The sequence below is a fragment of the Oncorhynchus masou genome, chromosome 29, assembly GCF_036934945.1.
Source record: "Oncorhynchus masou masou isolate Uvic2021 chromosome 29, UVic_Omas_1.1, whole genome shotgun sequence".
Lineage (NCBI taxonomy): Eukaryota > Metazoa > Chordata > Actinopteri > Salmoniformes > Salmonidae > Oncorhynchus > Oncorhynchus masou.
The window spans coordinates 12,857,174-12,882,606 of record NC_088240.1 but is presented as its reverse complement, the minus strand read 5'-3'; the positions used below and the strand labels follow the sequence as shown (position 1 = coordinate 12,882,606).

The window sequence follows — 25,433 nt, the reverse complement described above, 5'->3', positions numbered from 1 at the left end:
ATCAACTCTATGTGAAGGAGATGTGTTGTGCTGCATGAGGCGAAAGGTGGTCACATCAGATACTAACTGGGTTTCTGATCCACCTCCCTACCATTAATTAAGGTATCTGTGACCAACAGATGCATATCTGTATTCCCAGTCATGTGAAATCCATAGATGAGGGCCTAATTTATTTATTCCTTATATGAACTGTAACTCAGTAAAATCTTTGAAATTGTTGCATGTTGCATTTATCTTTTTGTTCTGTACATTGTCTTAGAAGTTTTTTTTTTATATATAGATGTGAATATTTGTAGCTACCTTTTGAGTAAAATACCTGCAGTCAACTTGTGCAATACATTAGGAGATTGCATTCTTCATTTCACCTGTCACATCATTGTTCATAATGAAGCGTACTGGTAGACTCCAGTCACATGGTGTTTGTTTACAAGCACACAACAACAAGAGACCGGAGCCTTGCTAGTCACTCACTGTTGTGCAACACTCAGCATGTGATCTAGTTACAGTATTGAGTTCACAACTAAATGTTTGCCTGCTAGATCTCTCATAACTATCAAGTTTACTGTCTAAAATGTGATAAATGCTCTGCAGCTGTGCATTTGTTATGCTAATTTAGTAAATAGTTAGATATCTAGCTAAGTGGTTAGCTTCTTCTAAAACAGGGGTGTCCAACTCATTCCATGGAGGGCCTGATGTCCACTGATTTTTGTTTTTTCCTTTCAATTAAGACAGACAACCAGGTGAGGGGAGTTACGTAATAACTAGTGACCTTATTTCATTATTTATTTATTTTTAAGTCCAAGGAGGAGAGAAGACCACAGACACTCAGCCTTCTGTGGAATGAGTTTGACACATGTTCTAAACTCAAGCTTCAAGGTAACATCAGAGAACCCCCTCTTGGATCAAGAGCTTTGCGGTCTCATATTTGTTTTGTCCGTGCAGCAAACTGTGAGTAACGTTTTTTAAAGTTACTTGTATACATTTGACCTGGAATGCCTGTCCTGAAAATACTTTAGGCCAGAGACTGTTAGCATTTAGCGTTCTCTGTGGAATTTTACAAGTGCTTGTTAGCATTTAGCGTTCTCTGTGGGATTTTACAAGCGCTTGTTAGCATTTAGCGTTCTCTGTGGAATTTTACAAGTGCTTGTTAGCATTTAGCGTTCTCTGTGGAATTTTACAAGTGCTTGTTAGCATTTAGCATTCTCTGTGGGATTTTACAAGTGCTTGTTAGCATTTAGCGTTCTTTGTGGAATTTTACAAGTGCTTGTTAGCATTTAGCGTTCTCTGTGGAATTTTACAAGCGCTTGTTAGCATTTAGCGTTCTCTGTGGGATTTTACAAGCGCTTGTTAGCATTTAGCGTTCTCTGTGGGATTTTACAAGTGCTTGTTAGCATTCTCTGTGGGATTTTACAAGTGCTTGTTAGCATTTAGCGTTCTCTGTGGGATTTTACAAGTGCTTGTTAGCATTTAGCGTTCTCTGTGGAATTTTACAAGTGCTTGTTAGCATTTAGCGTTCTCTGTGGGATTTTACAAGTGCTTGTTAGCATTTAGCGTTCTCTGTGGGATTTTACAAGTGCTTGTTAGCATTTAGCGTTCTCTGTGGGATTTTACAAGTGCTTGTTAGCATTTAGCATTCTCTGTGGGATTTTACAAGTGCTTGTTAGCATTTAGCGTTCTCTGTGGGATTTTACAAGTGCTTGTTAGCATTTAGCGTTCTCTGTGGGATTTTACAAGTGCTTGTTAGCATTTAGCGTTCTCTGTGGGATTTTACAAGTGCTTGTTAGCATTTAGCGTTCTCTGTGGAATTTTACAAGTGCTTGTTAGCATTTAGCGTTCTCTGTGGAATTTTACAAGCGCTTGTTAGCATTTAGCGTTCTCTGTGGAATTTTACAAGCGCTTGTTAGCATTTAGCGTTCTCTGTGGAATTTTACAAGCGCTTGTTAGCATTTAGCGTTCTCTGTGGGATTTTACAAGCGCTTGTTAGCATTTAGCGTTCTCTGTGGAATTTTACAAGTGCTTGTTAGCATTTAGCGTTCTCTGTGGGATTTTACAAGTGCTTGTTAGCATTCTCTGTGGGATTTTACAAGTGCTTGTTAGCATTTAGCGTTCTCTGTGGGATTTTACAAGTGCTTGTTAGCATTTAGCGTTCTCTGTGGAATTTTACAAGTGCTTGTTAGCATTTAGCGTTCCCTGTGGAATTTTACAAGTGCTTGTTAGCATTTAGCGTTCTCTGTGGGATTTTACAAGTGCTTGTTAACATTTAGCATTCTCTGTGGGATTTTACAAGTGCTTGTTAGCATTGCTAACTTTTAGATTCTTGAAGGCTCATTGGTGGTTGAAAATAGCGCATTTTGTGTTCAGTGCCGGTATTACCGAATATCCCGGTATGGCACAAGGTCATTATGAAGGTATGGAAATCTGGATACTGACCAAACCTAGTGTGTGTGTGTGTCTCTGTGTGTGTGTGTGTGTATTCATTCATTCACTCGTGAGTGAGTGAGTGAGTGAGTGAGTCTGAAGGAAATAGCAGGAGGTAAGTGACTATAACTTCACAGGTAAATCTCATTGAGGTTGTAATGAGGTACAGTGGCCAACTCAAGAACTGCACAATGTGTCTGGAGGGCTGTGATGAACAAGTATGCCCTTATAGATGGAGCAGTGTGAGCTAAGACCAAGTTTGTCCTTCACACCTGATAGCCTAGTTAGTGGAATCAGATCTCTCCGCCTCAAGAGACTACACTGCAGAGGGGACTTGGGGGGCACACACACCCCAATGACAGAAAGATACATCAACACCGCTATCTGTTACCAAACTCCAACATGATCTTAGCCCAATATTTACATTTACACCTACTATCGTCCAGAAGGATTTAGGGTAGAACACCCACTATTCTCACAGGGCTTTAGTTTGCAGATTCCCACAAACAGACCGGTATCCCTTTCTTTTTCTTTCTAAAATAGTTGAGCTTTCAGTCTTTGAACAACTCTCTCAGAATGATCTTCTTGACCCTATCTAGTCAGGCTTCAAGACGGGTTACTCAACTGAGACTACTCTCCTCTGTGTCATGGAGGTTCTACGCACTGCCAAAGCTGACCCTCTCTCCTCTTGTTCTCATCCTCCTAGATTATGGAGACCTGCACTGCCAAAGCTGACCGTCTCTCCTCTTGTTCTCATCCTCCTAGATTATGGAGACCTGCACTGCCAAAGCTGACCGTCTCTCGTCTTGTTCTCATCCTCCTAGATTATGGAGACCTGCACTGCCAAAGCTGACCGTTTCTCCTCTTGTTCTCATCCTCCTAGATTATGGAGACCTGCACTGCCAAAGCTGACCGTCTCTCCTCTTGTTCTCATCCTCCGAGATCATGGAGACCTGCACTGCGAAAGCTGACCGTCTCTCCTCTTGTTCTCATCCTCCTAGATCATGGAGACCTGCACGGCCAAAGCTGACCGTCTCCCCTCTTGTTCTCATCCTCCTAGATCATGGAGACCTGCACTGCCAAAGCTGACCGTCTCTCCTCTTGTTCTCATGCTCCTAGATCAGGGGCCTCCAACAGGTAGAACGCAAGCTACGAGTAACTCATATCCCCACTGTGAGTAGCTTGCCAATCTAATCTGAAAGAAAGTACATGCGTTTTTCTATGTGTTCCATGGCAAACTGTCATACACATAAAGCTCCTGGCTACTTTCCAATCAAAGCCACATTGACATTATCCCAACCCTGGTTCGCCACTACTGGCATAAAAAGCCAGACTTAACACAATATCTGCTAATTCATTTCCAGCAATATTGCCCGTCTGTCTGTTTTGTGCGCTCATTTGTATCAGTCCATTTGTAGCCAGTTAGCGATGCAAATGATAACTGGCATCTTGTGGGTAGACAGAAATACATTCCCCATAAACCTTCGAAATGAAATGCAAACAGCAAAGTAGGCATACTTGACAGAACAAGACTATATCATGATTATTTGTATCAATTGGCTGGCCATTGTTTTGCAAAGATGACATTTTTTGCAGCAGAAACATCGCTAGACTGACACATTTCGCTCTTGCAAGATGTACAATTGGGAGGCAGATAGCCTCGTGGTTAGAGCGTTGGACTAGTAACCGGAAGGTTGCAAGATCGAATCCCTGAGCTGACAAGGTCAAAATCTGTCATCATTGAAAATAAGCATTTGTTCTTAACTGACTTGCCTAGTTTACATGAAAGTAAAACAAAACATGTTTTTTTTTAATTAAAAGGGGAATTTAAAAAAATATATATATATTTTTTTTTAAACTCTATCCCTCCTTCTCGTTGTTGTGTTGTGCACGTTCCTCTCTCATGCGGTCTGTGTGCATCAAACCTAACGTTGTAGTTGTAAAAGTCTCTGTCCGAGCCTGAAAGAACGGGCGCAATGGATTATGGTCATTGTAGTTAATTACCACGTTTCTGCAATGAGCTCGGTTGAATATTTTGCTTAATGAAAACTACAACTCTCTTACATAGTTCTTGATTTGATTTCTCTCGTGAATTATCCAATTTCCCTCTAGAGAAACAGAACATTGGGCTCTGGACAACAAATCAAATTTCATTGTTCACATACACATACGCATGGTTAGCAGATGTTATTGCGAGTGTAAGGAAATGCAACACCCTGTCATTCTCTGCAAACATCAAAGCTGTGACTTGCTCCTGCAGGTTCATGCTCTACAACAGCTGCAGAGTAGGACCCTACTGCAGCTCTCTGTTGGCTGGGCTCCCTGAGCTACCTTGTGCCATCAAACCTCTGCAACTTATCCAGAACGCCACAGCCTGCCTGGTGTTCAACCTTACAAAGTAACCCCATGTCACTCTGCACACTCCACTGGCTACCAGTTCAAGCTCACATCCACAACAAGACCACGGTGCATGAGAAACTGACCCTTCCTACCTTCAGGCTATGCTCAAACCCTACACCCCAACCACTCCGTTCTGCCACCTCCAGTGTCTCAGACACACACACACATACCCTCTCAGACACACACACACACCCTCTCAGACACACACACAGTCCCTCTCTCTCCGAGACACAGTCCCTCTCTCTCCGAGACACAGTCCCTCTCTCTCCGAGACACAGTCCCTCTCTCTCCGAGACACAGTCCCTCTCTCTCCGAGACACAGTCCCTCTCTCTCCGAGACACAGTCCCTCTCTCTCCGAGACACAGTCCCTCTCTCTCCGAGACACAGTCCCTCTCTCTCCGAGACACAGTCCCTCTCTCTCCGAGACACAGTCCCTCTCTCTCCGAGACACAGTCCCTCTCTCTCCGAGACACAGTCCCTCTCTCTCCGAGACACAGTCCCTCTCTCTCCGAGACACAGTCCTCTCTCTCCGAGACACAGTCCCTCTCTCTCCGAGACACACAGTCCCTCTCTCTCCGAGACACAGTCCCTCTCTCTCCGAGACACAGTCCCTCTCTCTCCGAGACACAGTCCCTCTCTCTCCGAGACACAGTCCCTCTCTCTCCGAGACACAGTCCCTCTCTCTCCGAGACACAGTCCCTCTCTCTCCGAGACACAGTCCCTCTCTCTCCGAGACACAGTCCCTCTCTCTCCGAGACACAGTCCCTCTCTCTCCGAGACACAGTCCCTCTCTCTCGGAGACACCCATAGCTCCATTTATGTATTACTATATATGAAATATTATAATAGCTGTTTACCAAAACTGAGGCGGGGTGATCTGCATTATTATTGTTTGAACTGCAGCTTGCCTGTGTAAGATATGGAGCATCTGCAGCACAGCAGACCAGTTATGAATAAGCATTCCACTGCTGGGAGATTAACTGTGTGTGTGTGTGTGTGTGTGTGTGTGTGTGTGTGTGTGTGTACTGTATTCTTCCGTATTCTAGTCAATGCCGTCCTGACATTGCTCGTCCTAATATTTATATATTTCTTTATTCCATTCTTTTACTTTTAGATTTGTGCATTGTTGTGAATTGTTAGATATTATTTCACTGTTGGAGCTAGGAACTCAAGCACTTCGCTACACCCACAATAACATTTGATTTAATGTGCGTGTGTGTGTGTTTGTTTACTTGCGTTTGTGTGTACGTGTGTTTGCTTGCAGGTGTGTGATGAAACAGACATACCTCAGCTCCAGATCCCGGATCTTCTCTCTGAGGGGAGCAACTGCCTGTGAGAAAGAGAGACAGATAGAGAGAAGAATATAAAGACAGATTAGACTGATCCTGCAGGGACAATGTGTTACCATGGTATTATCCTGCTGTAAGGACACACACAGTGTAAAGGTAATGCTCATCTGCTGAGGAGTGATGTCATGTGGAACTGTTTTGCCTGTCGGGTTTACAAAACACACCCGACGACAAGACTAAGTGACACATCAATCATTTAGTTTGTTGTATTCCCTTAAGCTTGCATTGTACGCACCACACACACACACACAGTTTTGCTTGTTACATTCCCAGACACCCCCCCCCCTATTTGCGTGAGACGTCTCATCAGAGATCAGTGTGTCTGGGGAGAAATGTCACCCTGGGTAAAAGCCTGCACAGACACCCAGACATGAGTCTTCAGAGACACTTTGAACCGTAACATACAAAAGAGCCCTATTCTAATGAGGAAATTGACAGAGATAAAGATGCCATTTTGATTCAGTAACAGACTGATAATTCTCTCCCTCCCACAGTGATAGCCAATCCATATTCACTACCTTGTAGTAACACTTGTAGTAACAAACCGTACACATTGCTAAACACATCCCAGGGTGACACAGTGTCCAGTATACAGGACAACTAGAAACAGGTGTGTTTAGTGCTGAGCTGGAACAGAAGCACAGTGTGACCTGCTAGGAGGAGTCGTCTCCAGACATCCACTCCTGCTCTAAATCATCGTTTGTAATGCCTCCCATTGGGCCTGTCAGTCTGTCTATATCGGCATCATTTACAGCTCTACCTCAGCGGGTGTTTGGGCCTTCAGGGTAAATAAAACAAAGAGACAGATAAAGAGGATAAAAACTAAACTTCGCAGCACAACGAGAAAAGTGGCAAGATGTTTGAACACCTCAGGTGTCAGGCCTCTGACTGGGAGTATTAATTAAAATGCCTTCACACACAGAGTCATGTCAGTGTGTGTGTACACTGTGTGCGTGTGTGTGTGTGTGTGTGTGTGTGTGTGTGTGTGTGTGTGTGTGTGTGTGTGTGTGTGTGTGTGTGTGTGTGTGTGTGTGTGTGTGTGTGTGTGTGTGGTGTGTGTGTGTACACTGCTGGACGGAGGATTTTGTGCTGGGGACATATTATTCATATTGATCATACACTGCATGATGGGAAAAACAGTAAGGAAGAGAGAACTCACCTCGTCAATCCTTTCCTCAATCTTCATCTCTCCATGTTCCTGTATGGATCTAGAGAGATAGACATACAGTGAGGCATGAATGAAACGCTAATCACTTCAGCCCAGAGTCAATAACTCACCACAGGAAGCCCACTTTTAGGTACCCACGCTTCCTCCGTGCGTCTGTCTGTGTCTGGTTGTCTGTCTGTCCCCCATTCCTCCAACCCTGTCTGTCTGTCTGTGTCTGGTTGTCTGTCTGTCCCCCACTCCTACACCCCCATCTGTCTGTGTCTGGTTGTCTGTCTGTCCCCCACTCCTCCACCCCCATCTGTCTGTGTCTGGTTGTCTGTCTGTCCCCCATTCCTCCAACCCTGTCTGTCTGTGTCTGGTTGTCTGTCTGTCCCCCACTCCTACACCCCTGTCTGTCTGGTTGTCTGTCTGTCCCCCACTCCTACACCCCTGTCTGTCTGTGTCTGGTTGTCTGTCTGTCCCCCACTCCTCCAACCCTGTCTGTCTGTGTCTGGTTGTCTGTCTGTCCCCCACTCCTACACCCCCGTCTGTCTGTGTCTGGTTGTCTGTCTGTCCCCCACTCCTCCACCCCCGTCTGTCTGTGTCTGGTTGTCTGTCTGTCCCCCACCCCCGTCTGTCTGTGTCTGGTTGTCTGTCTGTCCCCCACTCCTACACCCCCATCTGTCTGTCCCCCCCTTTACTCCTCCACTTCCTCTCATTCCCTATATTGCATCATTTGCTCCCTCCACCCCCATCCCCTTATTCCTCGGCCTGCATCCTCCTCTTTCTCTCCCTCCAATCCCCCTCTTTCGCTCCCTCCAATCCCCCTCTTTCTCTCACTCCAATCCCCTTTTCTCTCCCTCCAATCCCCTTCCCTCTCCCTCCAATCCTCCCCTTTCTCTCCCTCCAATCCCCCTCTTTCTCTCCCTCCAATCCCCCTTTCTCTCCCTCCAATCCTCCCCTTTCTCTCCCTCCAATCCCCCTTTCTCTCCCTCCAATCCTCCCCTTTCTCTCCCTCCAATCCTCCCCTTTCTCTCCCTCCAATCCCTCTTTCTCTCCCTCCAATCCCTCTTTCTCTCCCTCCAATCCCTCTTTCTCTCCCTCCAATCCCTCTTTCTCTCCCTCCAATCCCTCTTTCTCTCCCTCCAATCCTCCTCTCTCTCTCTCTGTCCCCCCCTTCCTCTCCTTTTTTCCACATTATGTTACGTTACAGCCACATAAATAATCAGCAATCAATACACTATACCCCCATAATGACAAAAGCGATGTACTCAAAATAAAAAGATACCTTATTTACATACAGTGGCTTGCAAAAGTATTGACCCCCCTTGGCATTTTTCTTATTTTGTTGCCTTACAACCTGGAATTAAAATATCATTTTTGGGGGGTTTGTATGACTTGATTTACACAACATGCCTACCACGCAAAATATGTTTTATTGTGAAACAAACAAGAAATGAGACAACAACAAAAAAACTGAACACTTGAGCGTGCATAACTATTCACCCCCCAAAGTCAATAGTTTGTAGAGCCACCTTTTGCAGCAATTACAGCTGCAAGTCTCTTGGGGTATGTCTCTATAAGCTTGGCACATCAAGGCAGAACTGCTCTAGCTCCTTCAAGTTGGATGGGTTCCGCTGGTGTACAGCAAGCTTTAAGTCATACCACAGATTCTCAATTGGATTGAGGTCTGGGCTTTGACTAGGCATTACAAGACATTTCAATGATTGGACTATTTTGTGTTTGTCCATTACATGAAATAAAAATAAAAATCCACTTAAATTACAGGTTGTAATGCAACAAAATAGGAAAAAAGCCACGGGGTGAATACTTTTACAAGCCACTGTAAGTATTCCGACCCTTTGCCATGAGACTCCAAATTTAGCTCAGGTGCATCTTTTATCCGGGGCGGCAGGGTAGCCTAGTGGTTAGAGCAATCAATACACTATACCCCCATTGCTCCCTCCACCCTCTGGAGGAGTAGAGCGTTGGGCTAGTAACCGGAAGGTTGCAAGTTCAAATCCCCGAGCTGACAAGGTACAAATCTGTCGTTCTGCCCCTGAACAGGCAGTTAACCCACTGTTCCTAGGCCGTCATTGAAAATAAGAATTTGTTCTTAACTGACTTGCCAAGTTATAAATAAAGGTAAAATAAATAAAAAATTGTGACTGCAGTCAAATTCCACGTGACCGTTGAGTCACGGTGATCTCCTCTTATGCACTCTGGACATGTGTTGGTAGTAGTATGCACCAGGCAGGTCCGAGATACTGTTGTGCAGAGATCTACAGCTGAGGTGGGAGACTCTGTCCATAGGACAACAATCAGTCGTATATTGCACAAATCTGGCCTTTATGGAAGAGTGGCAAGAAGAAAGCCATTTCTTAAAGATATCCATAAAAAGTGTCGTTTAAAGTTTGCCACAAGCCACCTGGGAGACACACCAAACATGTGGAAGAAGGTGCTCTGGTCAGATGAAACCAAAATTGAACTTTTTGGCAACAATGCAAAATGTTATGTTTGGCGTAAAAGCAACACAGCTCATCACCCTGAACACACCATCCCCACTGTCAAACATGGTGGTGGCAGCATCATGGTTTGGGCCTGCTTTTCTTCAGCCGGGACAGGGAAGATGGTTAAAATTGATGGGAAGATGGATGGAGCCAAATACAGGACCATTCTGGAAGAAAACCTGATGGAGTCTGCAAAAGACCTGAGACTGGGACGGAGATTTGTCTTCCAACAAGACAATGATCCAAAACATAAAGCAAAATCTACAATGGAATGGTTCAAAAATAAACATATCCAGGTGTTAGAATGGCCAAGTCAAAGTCCAGACCTGAATCCAATCTAGAATCTGTGGAAAGAACTGAAAACTGCTGTTCACAAATGCTCTCCATCCAACCTCACTGAGCTGGGAAAACATTTCAGTCTCTCAATGTGCAAAACTGATAGAGACATACCCCAAGCGACTTACAGCTGTAATCGCAGCAAAAGGTGGCGCTACAAATTATTAACTTAAGGGGGATGAATAATTTTGCACACCCAATTTTTCAGTTTTTGATTTGTTAAAAAAGTTTGAAATATCCAATAAATGTCGTTCCACTTCATGATTGTGTCCCACTTGTTGTCGATTCTTCACAAAAAAATACAGTTTTATATGTTTATGTTTGAAGCCTGAAATGTGGCAAAAGGTCGCAAAGTTCAAGGGGGCCGAATACTTTCGCAAGGCACTGTATATAGTATAACTCCCGAACAGTCCTGGGTTGTTGAGTGTGTTTTGAGTCTATCCAATGCAGTTAAGGGTGAAGGGAGTAAAGTGGGTAGGGAAACAAGTTAAATGGATTGCAACAGAATGGATAGAAAAGGAATGGTATGAACGAGGGGACAGACAGTGTAGTAAGTTCATGGTACCCATGCATTTGTTTTTATGAAGAAAGGAAATCGTCATTAAAGCATACTGTACCTCATATTGGTGTAGGTTCCCCAGACAGCTACAATGAAGGATGAGACAAGGGGAAGAAAACATTATCAAAAAGGTGCTTTTCAAAATGACCTTCCACACAATGACATGGTGTAGGCTTAGTGTTCTGGTTTAGTGGTTTCATATGTCCACATTCTCCTATTACTATACATAGATGTCTACAACTCTCTCTCTCTGAATAGGGAAATAAAAACCAGCACCAAATTATCTGAATACACTATAGGATAAAGAAACAATCCTTGGAGCTGCAGCTCCATGCTACTTGTCAAACATATAGAGTTGACACTAATATATCTGTTGATGGGGTAGTATTGGCATGGGGTTTGTGGTGTTTTGACCACTTATTTGGATTCCTCATGTCTTACTCATTGTTAGAAAAACGTTTGGTCCAAATCGGATGTACAGTACTATAATTATTGAATATTAAATTAATCCTATCATTTAAAATGGCCAATTTAGGTGCAATCAATTAGCTTAAGTTTCTCCGAGTTCAAAATAGATTTCAACAAGATAATGTTGCAGGAATGCTGATCTTATTTGTTTCTAAACTGTTGGGATCATGGCTAGACAGCAGTTGTCAAGTCTTGCAATAGATTTTTAAAGCAGATTTAAAGATATAAGTCAAATCTGTAACTTTGGTGGTAAGCAACTCCAGTGTAGATGTGGCCTTGTGTTGTAAATTACTGTCCTGTAGAAAGGTGAATTCCTTTCCCAGTGTCTGGTGTAAAGCATACTGAACCAGGTTTTCCTCTAGGATTCTGCCTGTGCTTAGCTCCATCCCGTTTCTGTTTATCCTGAACATCTCCCCATTCTATACCAATGTCAAGCATGCCCCAAACACAAGGATTTGTTTGCATTTCCTTTCCTGACTTACCTCGTTAAATAAAGGTTCAAGGAAAAAAAGGAAAAAAATAACAATAATTTGCATTAAGGGAAAAAAGTGTATTCCTTTGCCGTGCTTTCTTCACCTGCAGTATTACTTTAGTGCCTTGTTTCATACAGGATTTTGCATATTTTTATCATTCTTTTCACTCTGTCATTTAGGTCATTATTGTTGTTGATCCATTCTGTTTTCTCCCATCCCAGCCATTGAACTCTGTAGCCGTTTTAAAATCACCAATCATCATCATGGACATGCCTGAGCATTTTCCTTCCAGTCCTGAGCTCAGTTCAGAAGGACGACTATCTTTGATGTACCCTGTGTGGTTTAATACATCCTCCACAGCAACATTACTAACTTTACCATGCTCCAAAGAGATATTCAATGTCTTGACTTGTTATTGTTACCCATCACTGCCCTTCTTTATGAGGCTTATGGAAAGCTCCCTGGTCTTGGTAGTTGAATCTGTGCTTGAAATCCACTACTTGACTGAGGAACATTACACAGCTGTTGTATATATGGGGAACAGAGGAAGAGGCGGTCATTAAAAAGTCATGTTAACTCCTATTATTTCATACTGAGTCCATGGAACTTATTATGTGATTTGTTTAGGCAAATTTTACTCCAGAACTAAAAGGCTTGTCTAAACAAAGGGGCTGAATACTTATGCAACGACTATATTTATGATAATTAATTTGTAAAATATCTATATATATATATATAGAAAAAAAAACAGAATGAAATTTAATTGAATCCCACTTTGTAACGCAAAACAAAATGTGAAAAAAAATCTGAGGGGGGTGAAAATAGTTCTGTTACCCACTGTAATTGGACTCCTCATGTCCTCATTATTAGGACTCATTATGGTCCAAATCAGATGTTAAGTACTATATTTATTTACGATTACAGGAATCCAATTAATTAAAATGGCCAATTTGGGTGCAATCAATTAGCTTAATTTCTCAATGATAAAATTACATTTCATCAAAATATTGTTTCAGAAACACTAATCTTATCTAACTACAGAAACAATTTCAGAAATCTGAGATGGTGGATGTCAAAATCCTCTGTAAATAAATCAATATGTCTAGGAAAAAGGAGAAATCTCCCCCAACTCTCTTTCTCTGGTTTGTGTATTTCTGAGTGTATCATATAGGTGCACACACACACACACACACACACACACACACACACTTGCTACAGTATGACCTGCTAGTGGCCTGTGACAGTTTGATAGCCTTGTTCGTATGAACAGGGATACTCTGTATTCAGCTCGCCTGCAGTTCACTCTCCTCCTGTCTCCGATTCTAGCCTTCTCTCGTGCTTTTCTGCCTCACAAAACCAGGGGACACAGTCTAGTCCAGTCTTGGTGCCAGGGCATGCCTGAGGCAGGCAAGGAGAGAGAGGAGAGAGACGGAAAGAAGGAAACAGGGAAACATGAGAGATAGCAACAGCCTACTGTTACAAATAGCCAAACTCCAGATGTAATAAGGAAACTGTAGCAATAACTGTCACTTATACTTATCTGCCATACCCATCTATCCATCGCTCTCTCCAGTCATAAACAACCCAGGGCAAGTGTCTCTCCTGCCAACCAACCTGCCATCCAACTGGGGCTTATCTATCTGGCCTACTTGGAGTAGAGTGGCTGGCCCTGAACTTGATCTAACTCCATCTCTAGTCTCTACCATGGCCAGCGGCTGACCTAGCTTATGCTGTATGTGTTGGCGCAGCCAGCCACTTCGTGTACAAGCAGCAGTTGGCTTTCAGGATCTCCACGCTATTGGACTAGAGCCTCAAAAGGAACGGCAGAGACATGGAGAGGGCGAGAGAGATGATCTCCAAGGGAAAATCCACACTTTGTACCCTGGGACTTGGTGACAATCATACGCCGTTGACTAGCCGAAGTCTTAGCGGTGTGTGTGTGTGTGTGTGTGTGTGTGTCTGTGTGTGTGTGTGTGTATGAGATGAGCGCAAAACAATAAAAGACAAAACACTTCCATTGTAGTGCCAACTGGATCAAAGTGGCTTCGGAACACCCTCAATTGTGATCGATATCACATATTCACAACCCATTCAACCAGAAGAGTGCAAGCAAATGTTGATTGAAGCATACAATGTCTTTAATTGAAAGAGGAAAAATCCTTTGCGATGGGTTGTTGAATGAGACTCCCAAGGGCAGTAAGAAGCTGTGGGTGGGTGGGTGGCTGTTGGGTGGGTGGGTGGCTGTTGGAGTGGGTAATTCTGAAAATGCTAGCGGGGGTGTGTGTTTTATGATTAACGACTCATGGTGCAATTGTAACAACATACAGGAACTTAAGTCCTTAAGTTCACCTGACCTAGAATTCCTCACAATCAAATACCGACCTTATTATCTCCCAAGAGAATTCTCTTCCGTTATTGTCACAGCTGTGTATAACCCACCTCAGGCCGATACCACAACGGCCCTCAAGGAACTTCACTGGACTCTATGCAAACTGGAAACCATATATCCTGAGGCTGCATTTATTGTAGCTGGGGACTTGAACAAAGCTAATTTGAGAACAAGGCTACCTAAATTCTATCAGCATATCATCTGTAGCACTCGTACAGCATTTTGCCTGCGCCACTGTTACTCTAACTTCCGCGATGCATACAAGGCCCTCCCCTGCTCTCCTTTTGGCAAATCTGACCACAGCTCTATTTTGCTCCTCCACTCCTATAGGCAGAAACTCAAATAGGAAGCACCCGTGCTAAGGACTAGTCAATGCTGGTCTGACCAATCGGAATCCACACTTTAAGAATTGTTTTGATCACGCAGACTGGAATATATTCCGGGTTGCCTCAGGGAATAATATTGACGTATACGCTAATTCAGTGAGTGAGTTTATAAGAAAGTGTATAGGAAATGTTATACCCACTTTGACTATTAAAACCTACCTTAACCAGAAACTGTGGATAGATGCGCAAAACTGAAAGCGCATACCACCGCATTTAACCATGGAAAGGCAACTGGCAATATGGCCGAATACAAACAGTGTAGTTGTTCCCTCCACAAGGCAATCAAGCAACCACAATGTGAGTAGAGAGACAAAGTGGAGTTGCAAGTCAACGGCTCAGACACGAGACGTATGTGGCAGGGCCTTCAGACAATCACAGACTACAAAAGGAAAACCAGCCACATCACAGACACCAACATCTTGCTTCCAGACAAACTAAACACCTTCTTTGCCCGCTTTGAGAATAATACAGTGCCACCGACGCGGCCCACTACCAAGGACTGTGGGCCCTCCTTCTCCGTGGTGAGAAAGGCATTTAAACGTGTTAACCCTCGCAAGGCTGCCGGCCCAGACGGCATCCTTAGCCGGCTCCTCAGAGCATGAACAGACCAGCTGGCTGGTGTGTTTACGGACATATTCAATCTGTCCCTATCCCAGTCTGCTGTCCCCACATGCTTCAAGATGGCCACCATTGTTCCTGTATCCAAGAATGCAAAAGGTAACTGAACTAAATGACTATTGCCCTGTAGCACTCACTTCTGTCATCATGAAGTGCTTTGAGAGACTGAACTAAGGTTCATATCACCTCCAACTTATCTGTCACCCTAGACCCACTTCAATTTGCTTACCGCCCCAATAGGTCCATATACTACGTGATCACCATCACACTGCCATCTCCCATCTGGACAAGAGGAATACCTATGCAGAATGCTGTTCATCAACTACAGCTCAGCATTCAACACCATAGTAGCCTCCAAGCTCATCATTAAGCTTGAAGCCCTGGGTCTCAACTCCCCCTGTGCAATTGGGTCCTGGACTTCCTGACAGGCCGCACCGAGGCGGTGAAGGTAGGAAACAACATCTCCATGTCGCTGATCCTCAACACTAGGGCCACACAAGAGTGTGTGCTCAGCCCCCTCCTGTACTCCCTGTTCACCCATGACTGCGTGGCATGTACGATTCAAACTCAATCATCATAGTTGCAGACACAACAGTAGTAGGCTTGATTAACAACAACGCCGAGACAGTCTACAGGGAGGAGGGGGTACTATGATATGGAATTATTAAGGTCATAACAACACCTATTAGGTGTTTCTAATGTTTTGTACAGTAAGTGTTTTATATACATGTGTATATATATTTATATTCCAGTCCCTGACATTGCTTGTTCTGATATTTCTTAATTTCATTTTTTGGGATGTATTTGCTTGCTAACAAGGTAGAACAGTCTAACTGTTATGAATACACCCTCCTGTCCATCTTCAACTGTTCGAACAACACGGCCTGTTCACTTTGTATAGATGTTGCAATTAAGTGACCTACCTGGATAAGAAGATGCTTAATTTCAGAACAAAAACGAATTGCCAATTCTTCATATGAAAGCGTATTTTAATGCTCATTGCACATTTATATAACACAGACTAGACAGCTAGCACATAAGTCTGTGGCTAAAATGCTGCTAGCGTAAGTACATTGTAGTGCAGACCTCTAGTACGTGGTACCACAATACCGTGCGCGACAGAAACTGAGCCTTCATTTTCCATAATCACAGGTTATTGACACTCCCGCTTTAGTAGGATCAGCCCTGTTCTAAGTTTTAGGAGTTGATACGTAAAAAGGGTATTGTTAGACCAGTTAACTTCTCCTCTATTACAGTAAAATAATGTCTTAATGTGTTTCGGTGTCCATTTCACCGATTCTGTTGGACCAAACCTCAAATAGCAAGTTGAAACTGCTTGTTGTGAGAGAAGAAAAAGTGAACTTTCGTCAATGTTGTTGTGTGTCAGGGGGAGGAGTTTGGTATCGGTGTATGAGTGGGAAGGTGCCTAGTTTGCACAGCACAGAAGTAGACGAGAACAAAAATAATTAAACAATCATAAAAACACAAACTTAATTCTTGTGATACGGGCAATTGGTTCATTGCGCCAAATTAACCTAATGACCCTTACGAAAAAAGTTTGCAGTAAGAGTGCAGTGTAACGTATGCAGTATGCAGCAAATACTGGGTCCAAAATAACACTGTTTTTATTACTGCAGTAATTTTTGCAGTGTAACTGCAGTTATACTACAAAATTACTGCATCCAAAATACCAGTCGACTCAACTGCAGTTACTGCACTTTTACTGCAGTTTCAAAACGGCAATCTTTTTTGTAAGGGATTGCCCAGCCCTAGTCCTAAGAGCAGCTGGGACTTTACTCTCCCTCCAAAACCCTGGCAACTTGCCAAAGGCCACACTCAGTGGCTAATTGGAAAATAAATGTTCAAAGAAAATAATTGAATGAATCTTCTTCTGTGAATGTGACTGTGTGTTTTTTCAATTTTATCCATTTAAAAGGCCAGGGTATGTGATGTTCTCTTAATTCAGAGGTGTTGTTTTTTTACATGAGCTGTGGAGAACAAAGCAGTGCATTAGGCCTAGAGGCAAAAACAAAACAAGTGTAACAACAACAAGCCTAATTAACACCCAGATACTGCCACACTTTTTATTTTAGGCAAAATATGAATCCCTACGCTTCCAAGGCTAACTCCTAAACAAATCTCTAAAAATATGTGAAAAACTATAACTAGCTTTACATCCCCGTCTTCCCTCTTCAGATAGACACCCTGGTGAACAGCTGGCCAGGGGACAGCAGCCAGCCTGGTTGTGCCTTGTCAATCCTGGATGTCTCTGCTCTGCTCCAGAGTTCTGGGACTGGCATCTGACATTTTGTAGAGAATGGAGCAGAGGACCGAGTAAGTGTCGATCTTTGTCTACTCTATAGAAAATCAATAGGAGGAGTGGAGTGTAGGAGGGCAGCGACAGGCAAGAGAATTGACGGATTTGGGGCACTTCTGGAAAAAGTATCAATAAAATCTCTCTTCTAAATTATCTTGAAAGGATTGGCATGATGACAACAAGTACACAACAGAAGTCAGAATTCTCAGACAAAGGCTTGTTATTAAGGACAGTAAAGTAGAACTAAAACTTAATAGCAAGTCACCATTAAGTCGTTCTACTACAGCTAGTAGTGATGTCATTTATATGACTGATCAAAATGAATTTTCTCATGCTCTCTGCAGCAGACATATAGTGAGACATATAGTGAGCAATATGTTTGGAACATCAAATTGCAAGCAGTATCAAATCGCAATACATATAGAATCAAATCAAATGTTATGAGTCAAGTCCATCATAAACTACGGGTGAAGACGAACAGCGAAATTCTTACTTACGGGGGCCCTTTCCAACAAACCAGAGAGAGCGAAAATAGAGATGTGATAGACAAGTAATAACATGTAATAATAAATACACAATGAGTAATGACAACTTGGCTATATAGACAGCGTACCAGTCCAGAGTCCATGTGCCGGGGTACGAGGTACATTAGGTACATATGTACAGTTGAAGTCGGAACTTTACATACACCTAGGTTGGAGTCATTAAAACTTGTTTTTCAACCACTCCACACATTTCTTGATAACAAACTATAGTTTTGACAAGTCTGTTAGGACATTTACTTTGTGCATGACACAAGTCATTTTTCCAACAATTGCTTACAGATAGTGAATTATAAGTGAAATAATCTATCACAATTCCAGTGGGTCAGAAGTTTACATACACTAAGTTGACTGTGCCTTACAACAGCTTGGAAAATTCCAGAAAATGATGTCATGGCTTTAGAAGCTTCTGATAGGCTGATTGACATCATTTGAGTCAATTGGAGGTGTACCTGTGGATGTATTTCAAGGCCTACCGTCAAACTCAGTGCCTCTTTGTTTGACATCATGGGAAAATCAAAAGAAATCAGCCAACACCTCAGAAAAAAAAATTGTAGACCTCCAAAATGTCTGGTTCATTCTTGGAAGCAATTTCCAAACGCCTGAAGGTACCACGTTCATCTGTACAAACAATAGTACGCAAGTATAAACACCATGGGACCACCCAGTCGTCATACCGCTCAGGAAGGAGACGTGTTTTGTCTCCTAGAGATGAACGTACTTCGGTGCGAAAAGTGCAAATCAATCCCAGAACAACAGCAAAGGTCCTTGTGAAGATGCTGGAGGAAACCGATACAAAAGTATCTATATCCACAGTAAAACGAGTCCTATATCAACATAACTTGAAAGGCCGCTTAGCAAGGAAGAAGCCACGACTCCAAAACCGCCACAAAAAAGCCAGACTACGGTTTGCAACTGCACATGGAGACAAAAATCATACTTTTTGGAGAAATGTCCTCTGGTCTGATGAAACAAAAATAGAACTGTTCGGCCATAATGACCATCGTTATGTTTAGAGAAAAAGGGGGAGACTTGCAAGCCGAAGACACTACAGAGGGTAGTGCGTACGGCCCAGTACATCACAGGGGCTAACCTGCCTGCCATCCAGGACCTCTACACCAGGCAGTGTCAGAGGAAGGCCCTAAAAATTGTCAAAAACCCCAGCCACCCTAGTCATAGACTGTCCTCTCTACTACCGCATGGCAAGCGGTACCGGAGTGCCAAGTCTAGGACAAAAAGGCTTCTCAGAACTCCCCAACCCCTATTTTTACGCTGCTGCTACTCTCTGTTTGTCATATATGCATAGTCACTTTAACTATACATTTATGTACATACTACCTCAATTGGGCCGACCAACCAGTGCTCCCGCAAAATGGCTAACCGGGCTATCTGCATTGTGTCCCGTCACCCACCAACCCCTGTTTTACGCTACTGCTACTCTCTGTTCATCATATATGCACAGTCACTTTAACCATATCTACATGTACATACTACCTCAATCAGCCTGACTAACCGGTGTCTGTATGTAGCCTTGCTACTCTATATAGCCTGTCTTTTTACTGTTTTATTTCTTTACTTACCTATTGTTCATCTAATACCTTTTTTGTACTATTGGTTAGAGCCTGTAAGTAAGCATTTCGCTGTAGGGTCTACACCTGTTGTATTCGGCGCACGTGACAAGTAAACTTTGATTCGATTTGTATGTGAACTTCTGACCCACCGGGAATGTGATGAAAGAAATAAAAGCTGAAAGAAATACTTCTCTCTACTATTCTTAAAATTAAGTGGTGATCCTAACTGACCTAAAACAGGGAATTTTTATTAGGATTAAATATCAGGAATTGTGAAGAACTGAGTTTAAATGTATTTGGCTAAGGTGTATGTACCACCCACCACTGCGACCTGTAGGCTCTAGTCGGCTGGCCCTCGCTACATGTTCGTCGCCAGACCCACTGGCTCCAGGTCATACACAAGTCCATGCTAGGTAAAGCTCCGCCTTATCTCAATTCACTGGTCACGATGGCAACACCCACCCGTAGCACGCGCTCCAGCAGATGTATCTCACTGATTATCCCTAAAGCCAAAACCTCATTTGGCCACCTTTCCTTCCAGTTCTCTGCTGCCTGCGACTGGAACTAATTGCAAAAATCTCTGAAGTTGGAGACTTTTATCTCCCTCACCAACTTTAGACATCTTCTATCTGAGCAGCTAACCGATCGCTGCAGCTGTACATAGTCCATCGGTAAATAGCCCACCCAATTTACCTACCTCATCCCCATACTGTTTTTATTTTATTTACTTTTCTGCTCTTTTGCACACCAGTATCTCTACTTGCACATGTTCATCTGATCATTTATCACTCCAGTGTTAATCTGCTAAATTGTAATTATTCACTCCTATGGCCTATTTATTGCCAACCTCCTCATGCCTTTTGCACACAATGTATATAGATTATTTTTTTCTACTGTGTTATTGACTTGTTTATTGTTTACTCCATGTGTAACTCTGTGTTGTCTGTTCACACTGCTATGCTTTATCTTGGCCAGGTTACAGTTGCAAATGAGAACTTGTTCTCAACTAGCCTACCTGGTTAAATAAACGTGAAATTAAAAATAAAAACAAATGTAAACTTCCGACTTCAACTGTACATATACAGTGCCTTCAGAAAGTATTCAGACCCCTTGACTTGTTCCACATTTTGTTGTGTTACAGATTCATTTTTAAATGGATTAAATTAAGATTTGTTTTGTCACCAGTTTATACACACTACCCTACAATGTCAAAGTGGAATTGTGTTTTTTGAAATTGTAACAAATTAAATTAAATATTTAAAGCTGAAATATCTTGAGTCAATAAGAATTCAACCCCTTTGTTATGGCAAGCCTAAATAAGTTCAGAAGTAAACATTTGCTTAACAAGTCACATAAGTTCCATAGACTCACTCTGTGTGCAATCATAGTATTTAACTTGATTTTTGAATGACAACCTCAACTCTGTACCCCATACATACAGATTTCAAACAGATTCAACAACAAAGACCAGGAAGGTTTTCCAATGCCTCACAAAGAACATATTGGTAGGTGGGTAAAAATAAAAAAGCAGATATTGAATATCCCTTTAAGCATGTTATTAATTCCACTTTGGATGGTGTCTCAATACACCCAGTCACTACAAAGATACAGGCGTCCTTCCCAACTCAGTTGCTGGGGATGAAGGAAACCGCTCAGGAATTTCGCTATGAGGCCAATGGTGATTTTAAACGTAGAGTTTAATTTCTGTGGATGTTAACTTGTTTAAGGAATTGTGAGAATGTCAATACATATTGGGGACCTAAGTATAGTGATAATATCGCATCTTTAGGTCCCTGGCAGTTCTATCACTGAATGGACTAGTGTACTCTGCTCACACCCTCAAACAACCCTCCCAGTCATAGAGCTATGAAGGGGAAATAACAAGGCCTATAGCCTTCTATTGACTATATTGTTATTCATGTGAGAGCGCTCTGACCCTGCCCATTGACCTTCCAGCAGTAGAGACTTGAGATGAGACCCATATTAGCCTACTCACTACACACATACTCCATTGCATAGACACTCAGGAAGAAAATATTCAGACCATTAGACCTGAATTGTCTTCATCGTCATTACCACCATAACTAGTCACCACCACCATCATCAAAACTAGCAACACCAGCATTATTGTCATCCTGATTATTGTATAAGTGGGATACTACCGCCTACTGTTCGGGCCATTTTAGCAATGTAAACAAAAGTTAGTCTTGCCATTAAAGCCTGTTGTTGGATTCGAGAGACTGAGAACCAGACACAAGATGTATTGATTGAGCTGGGCAACTGCAACACAGTAGGCCGATACAATAGTATTGCAGATATACTGTACTCACAGGCAATGTAGGCGATCAAAGCGAGGGCGACCAGTAGCTTCATCATCCTTCTGTTTAGTCCTGAGATCACCCAGATGATCCGCTTCATCATCTGCTCAATGCAACATCGAACCCGGAAGCACGCGAGGCTCCGGTTTATAACATTTCAGAACTATGGACCAAAACGCGCGCTCCTTCTAGACTTGTTTTGAATATCTAATATATATCCTGCTAAATTAAGAGTTTTTAGCTAGTATATTACAAGCAGGAATTAGGCACCTACGACTGGACAGAGGTTCATACGTGGCTACCTCCTGTCCTGTAAAAGCACAGCTAATTGTTAGCAAGTTAGCTTAGTATGCTACGTTAAACTCACTGCCACTTGTGGCTATTTTACTCTCTGGGTCGTAGTACGACTTTCATTATCAGTGCCGCAAACCCTCGCCAGCTTCCAATTCAAAATGTACTTAATACACACAGTAGATTTCTGTACAACCACTGAATATTAGCTAGCTAGCTAACTGCCTGGTCACACACAACATTAGCAATTTCTTGATGAGCGAGACCTGCTATCTTTCATTACCGTTACTTCCGCATAGTTTTCTAAAACATAACCTTATAATCAAAACAAGTTAGGAAGAAATATAATATCTTCCTAATGTTTAACTTATCCGGATAAAATTGTGAGAAATTCAGAGTTTATTCCCCTACTTGGCCGATAGCTGTCCAGGGTGATCGAGTATTCCTGACCTTGATTGAGCAGCCTGCCGCGATAGCACATATTCAACATCTGATTTTGTAAGTGAAGACGTGGCATTTTTTGCATTTATTTGCGTACATACATATCTTATAATTATATTATACATGTACAATATTACCACCCAAAAGTTACAACTGCTCTATTTAAAAAACAAATCGCGATAGTGTATGATGAACTTTAACCTTAGGTGTTAATCACGCAGAGAATGTCGATCACAGAATCATTCACCGCATGCACAGTGGCTCATTCATAAACCTATGCACAGTTGAGTAATTGTCCACACCCATTCAAGGAGCTTCTCTGTTCCATGCGTCATTATAAAATATATTTTCTTTCCCCTGTCTATACTAGTAAGGGTCTTACGCTGGTCCTAGTAACCCTGGTTGGGACAAACTGCTTTAGTTCATGGTGGCTGCTTTTTTAAAGGAGCCATTACTGCCTGGTGGTGATGTGGATGTGTGTTCTCTGTGGAAAGTGATCCAGCTTTAACACTGGGTCTATTGCAATGAACATAAAAAAGAAAAGGGACTAGTTATTAAGTCAAAACATTGAATAGATCTTCAGCAAAGCAGAATGAGATTAAGTGTTTTCTGAATATCACTTCTACACAGAGAGAGGTTGTGTGTTTATATAACCTTCATATCTAGTACATTTATATTTGCAGAATAACCCTTAATGAATGATCCGTGGTTCGATTATTTCAACAGATAAAAAATGTAACCTATCTATGACTAAAGACATTTTATTTCCTACAGTGATATTTTCAACTCCAGAGTTACAGTTAGAGTGCATTCGGAAAAGTATTCAGATCCCTTCACCTTTTCCACATTTTGTTACATTACAGCCTTAAAACTGATTATATCCCCCCCCCATCAGTCTACACACAATACCTCATAATGACAAAGCAAAAATAATTTTTTTGAAATTTCTGCAAATGTATAATTATTACTATTTCTACTGAAATATTACATCTACATAAGTATTCAGACCCTTTACTTAGTACTTTGTTAATGCACCTTTGGCAGCAATTACAGCCTTGAGTCTTCTTAGGTACTATGCTGCAAGCTTAGCACACCTGTATTTGGGGAGTTTCTCCCATTCTTCTCTGCAGATCCTCTCAACCTCTGTCAGGTTGGACGGCGAGCGTTGCTGAACAGCTATTTTCAGGTCTCTCCAGAGATGTTCGATCGGGTTCAAATCCAGGCTCTGGCTGGGTAACTTAAGGACATTCAGTCACTTGTCCCGAAGCCACTCCTGCGTTGTCTTGGCTGTGTGCTTAGGGTTGTTGTCCTGTTGGAAGGCAAACCGTCGCCCCAGTCTGAGGTCCTGAGAGCAGTTTTTCATCAAGTATCTCCGTTCTTTGCTCCAGTCATCTTTCCATTGATCCTGACTGGTCTCCTCGTCCATGCCGCTGAAAAACATCCTAATAGCATGATGCTGCCATGACCGTGCTTCACCGTAGGGATGGTGACAGGTTTCCTCCAGACGTGGCGCTTGGCATTCAGGTCAAAGACTTCAATCTTGGTTTCCTCAGACCAGAGAATCTTGTTTCTCATGGTCTGAGAGTCTTTAGATGTCTTTTGGCAAACTCCAAGTGGGCTGTCATGTGCCTTTTACTGAGTAGTGGCTTCCATCTGGCCACTACCATAAAAGCCTAATTGATGGAGTGCTGCAGAGATGGTTGTCTTTCTGGAAGGTTCTCCCATCTCCACAGAGAAACTCTCGATTCTGTCAGAGTGACCATCGGGTTCTCTGTCACCCCCCTGACCAAGGCCCTTCTCCCCCAATTGCTCAGTTTGGCCAGGCAGCCAGCTCTAGGAAGCGTCTTAGTGGTTCCAAACTTCTTCCATTTAAGAATGATGGCGGCCACTGTGTTAAGAAGACCTTCAATGCTGCAGAACTGTTTTGGTACCTTTCCCCAGATCTCTACCTAAACACAGTCCTGTCTCGGATCTCTACAGACAATTCCTTCGACCTCATGGCTTGGATTTTGCTCTGACATGCACTGTCAACTGTGGGACCTTATATAGACAGGTGTGTGTCTTTCCAAATCAATGTCACGCCCTGAACATAGAGAGCTCTTATTTCTCTATGGTGTAGTAGGTCAGGGCGTGACTAGGGGGTATTCTAGTTGATCATTTCTATGTTGTGTTCTAGTTTATATTTTCTATGTTGGTGTTTTGTATGATTCCCAATTGGAGGCAGCTGGTAATTGTTGTCTCTAATTGGGGATCATATTTAAGTAGCTATTTTTCCCACCAGTCTTTGTGGGATATTGTTTTGTGTTTGTGCATGTGCACCACGTAGTCACATTTAGTTTTTTGTTTATTGATGTATGTTGTTTTAAGTTTCTCTTTGAATTAAATATGTGGAACAGTCCCCAGTCCAGAACCGCCGGCGACGGTCCCCGGTCCGGAACCTCCGGCGACGGTCCCCGGTCCGGAACCTCAGGCGACGGTCCCCGGGCCGGAACCTCCTGCGACGGTTCCCGGTCCGGAACCTCCTGCGACGGTCCACGGTCTGGAACCTCATGTGACGGTCCCCAGTCCGGAGCTTCCAGGAAAAGCGTCCAGTCCAGGGCAGGAGCCTTCCTCTTGATTTGATTTGATTTTTGATTTGTCCAGGCACGGCGGCCAGCCCAGCTCCAAGGCCGAAGCCCTCCTTTGCACCGGTGCCCAGTCAAGGCATGGCGTCCAGCCCGGTGCCATGGTCGGATCCGGGGTCTGGAGGGGGCTATGTCCCGCACCGGAGCCGACACTTGTCACCCCAGCCATTACCTCCCCCCATTTAGTTTCAGGTTTTGCAGCCAGAGTCCGCAACTTTAGGGGGGAGGGTACTGTCACGCCCTGACCATAGAGAGCCCTTGTTTCTCTATGGTGT

At 43.0% G+C, this 25,433-nt stretch overlaps 1 protein-coding gene across 1 annotated transcript in view; it reads right to left on the bottom strand.

Annotated features, from left to right (window-relative positions):
- Positions 1-22,562, bottom strand: part of uxs1 (UDP-glucuronate decarboxylase 1) — a 98,862-nt gene extending 76,300 nt beyond the window's left edge. The window contains exons 1-4 of the mRNA XM_064944050.1: positions 21,815-22,562; positions 10,779-10,806; positions 7,328-7,376; positions 6,106-6,149 (exon numbers count right to left, since the gene is read on the bottom strand). Of these exons, the coding sequence (XP_064800122.1) occupies positions 6,106-6,149; positions 7,328-7,376; positions 10,779-10,806; positions 21,815-21,905 (212 nt within the window). The 5' untranslated portion in view covers positions 21,906-22,562. The remainder of the gene's footprint in view (positions 1-6,105; positions 6,150-7,327; positions 7,377-10,778; positions 10,807-21,814) is intronic.
- Positions 22,563-25,433: the final 2,871 nt, after the last annotated feature.